Genomic DNA, 983 nt, shown 5'->3' on the forward strand with positions numbered 1-983 from the left:
AGTGATTCAGGGGCGGAGATGCCCGTCGAGCTGTTGAAGGGGGACGGCAGATTCAACACGGGTGCCCTGACAGACGCGGAAAAAAGCAAGCTTTTCGTGTCTTTTGTGGAGTACGTTGCTAGGTCACTTGCCGTTGTAGTCCCTTTGCAAGGGTTCTGGCTAGACTACTTCATGGGCCCGAAGGCCCTGTAGACCAATATAGGTTTGCTTTGTTACTAAGGTCGAAATGCCCTCCACTGTGGCTCCAGGAGCGAAGCTGCCGGCATTCACTGGGCCACTTGCCGCCCACATGGGAACTTTTCCTGGGCTGTCATACGCTTTTCTGAAAGCTCACGCCTTAGACCGTAGTCAAAGCCACTATTATCATGTACCGTCTTCTGGCGTCACAAAAGCGTACTGCTACACGTCACTCAAGGCCCTGCTCTCATGTGTTTTGTCCACGCTGGCGAAACACGTGCTCCGAGTCCGGAGAATCTGCGACAAAGGGAACCGGGGGTTTGGGTACGGCATGCTGATCTTGCCTGCTCATATGCGAAGTGGATGCTTTCGTCCAGCCGCCTCGTTGGACAGATTGCACTGCTACAGCTCCTCCGGGGTCTTCCTGGACAAGCTGACTAGGCGAGGGTGTCGTAGTGTTTCGTTGTTTGCTCTGCCTTCAGAGAATTCACCTCTTCGCGCATGCGACTCTTCCTAGCAAAATTAAACACCCTTCCGTGCGAGAAACTCAGCTCGACTTTCGACGAGGTATTGTAGAAGAACGGCAGGGGTTCGTTTTCTGCAGTACTAGACAAAAAAGTGGGGACCGCAATGGCTTGGCGGGAGGGAAATTGAAACCAAGCGGTGGGCAGCGTGAACAGTGACCTGGAGAAGATGCGCAGATTTTTCGAGGCTGGTCGCAGTGAGATTATCGCAGTGTATGCTTGAAGGCGCCGATAGCGGGAGCAAACACCGAAAGGGCAGCGTCGCTGATAGCTTGCTTTGCA

At 53.7% G+C, this 983-nt stretch overlaps 1 protein-coding gene across 1 annotated transcript in view; it reads left to right on the plus strand.

The window, feature by feature from the left end:
• The first annotated feature begins 3 nt into the window (after positions 1-3).
• CSUI_002187 (ff domain protein) overlaps positions 4-983 on the plus strand; it is a 2313-nt gene continuing 1333 nt past the window's right edge. Inside the window, exons 1-2 of the mRNA XM_068062389.1 lie at positions 4-110; positions 660-744. Coding sequence (XP_067925635.1) covers positions 19-110; positions 660-744 — 177 coding nt within the window. The 5' untranslated portion in view covers positions 4-18. The remainder of the gene's footprint in view (positions 111-659; positions 745-983) is intronic.

Source organism: Cystoisospora suis (assembly GCF_002600585.1).
Source record: "Cystoisospora suis strain Wien I chromosome Unknown contig_917, whole genome shotgun sequence".
Lineage (NCBI taxonomy): Eukaryota > Apicomplexa > Conoidasida > Eucoccidiorida > Sarcocystidae > Cystoisospora > Cystoisospora suis.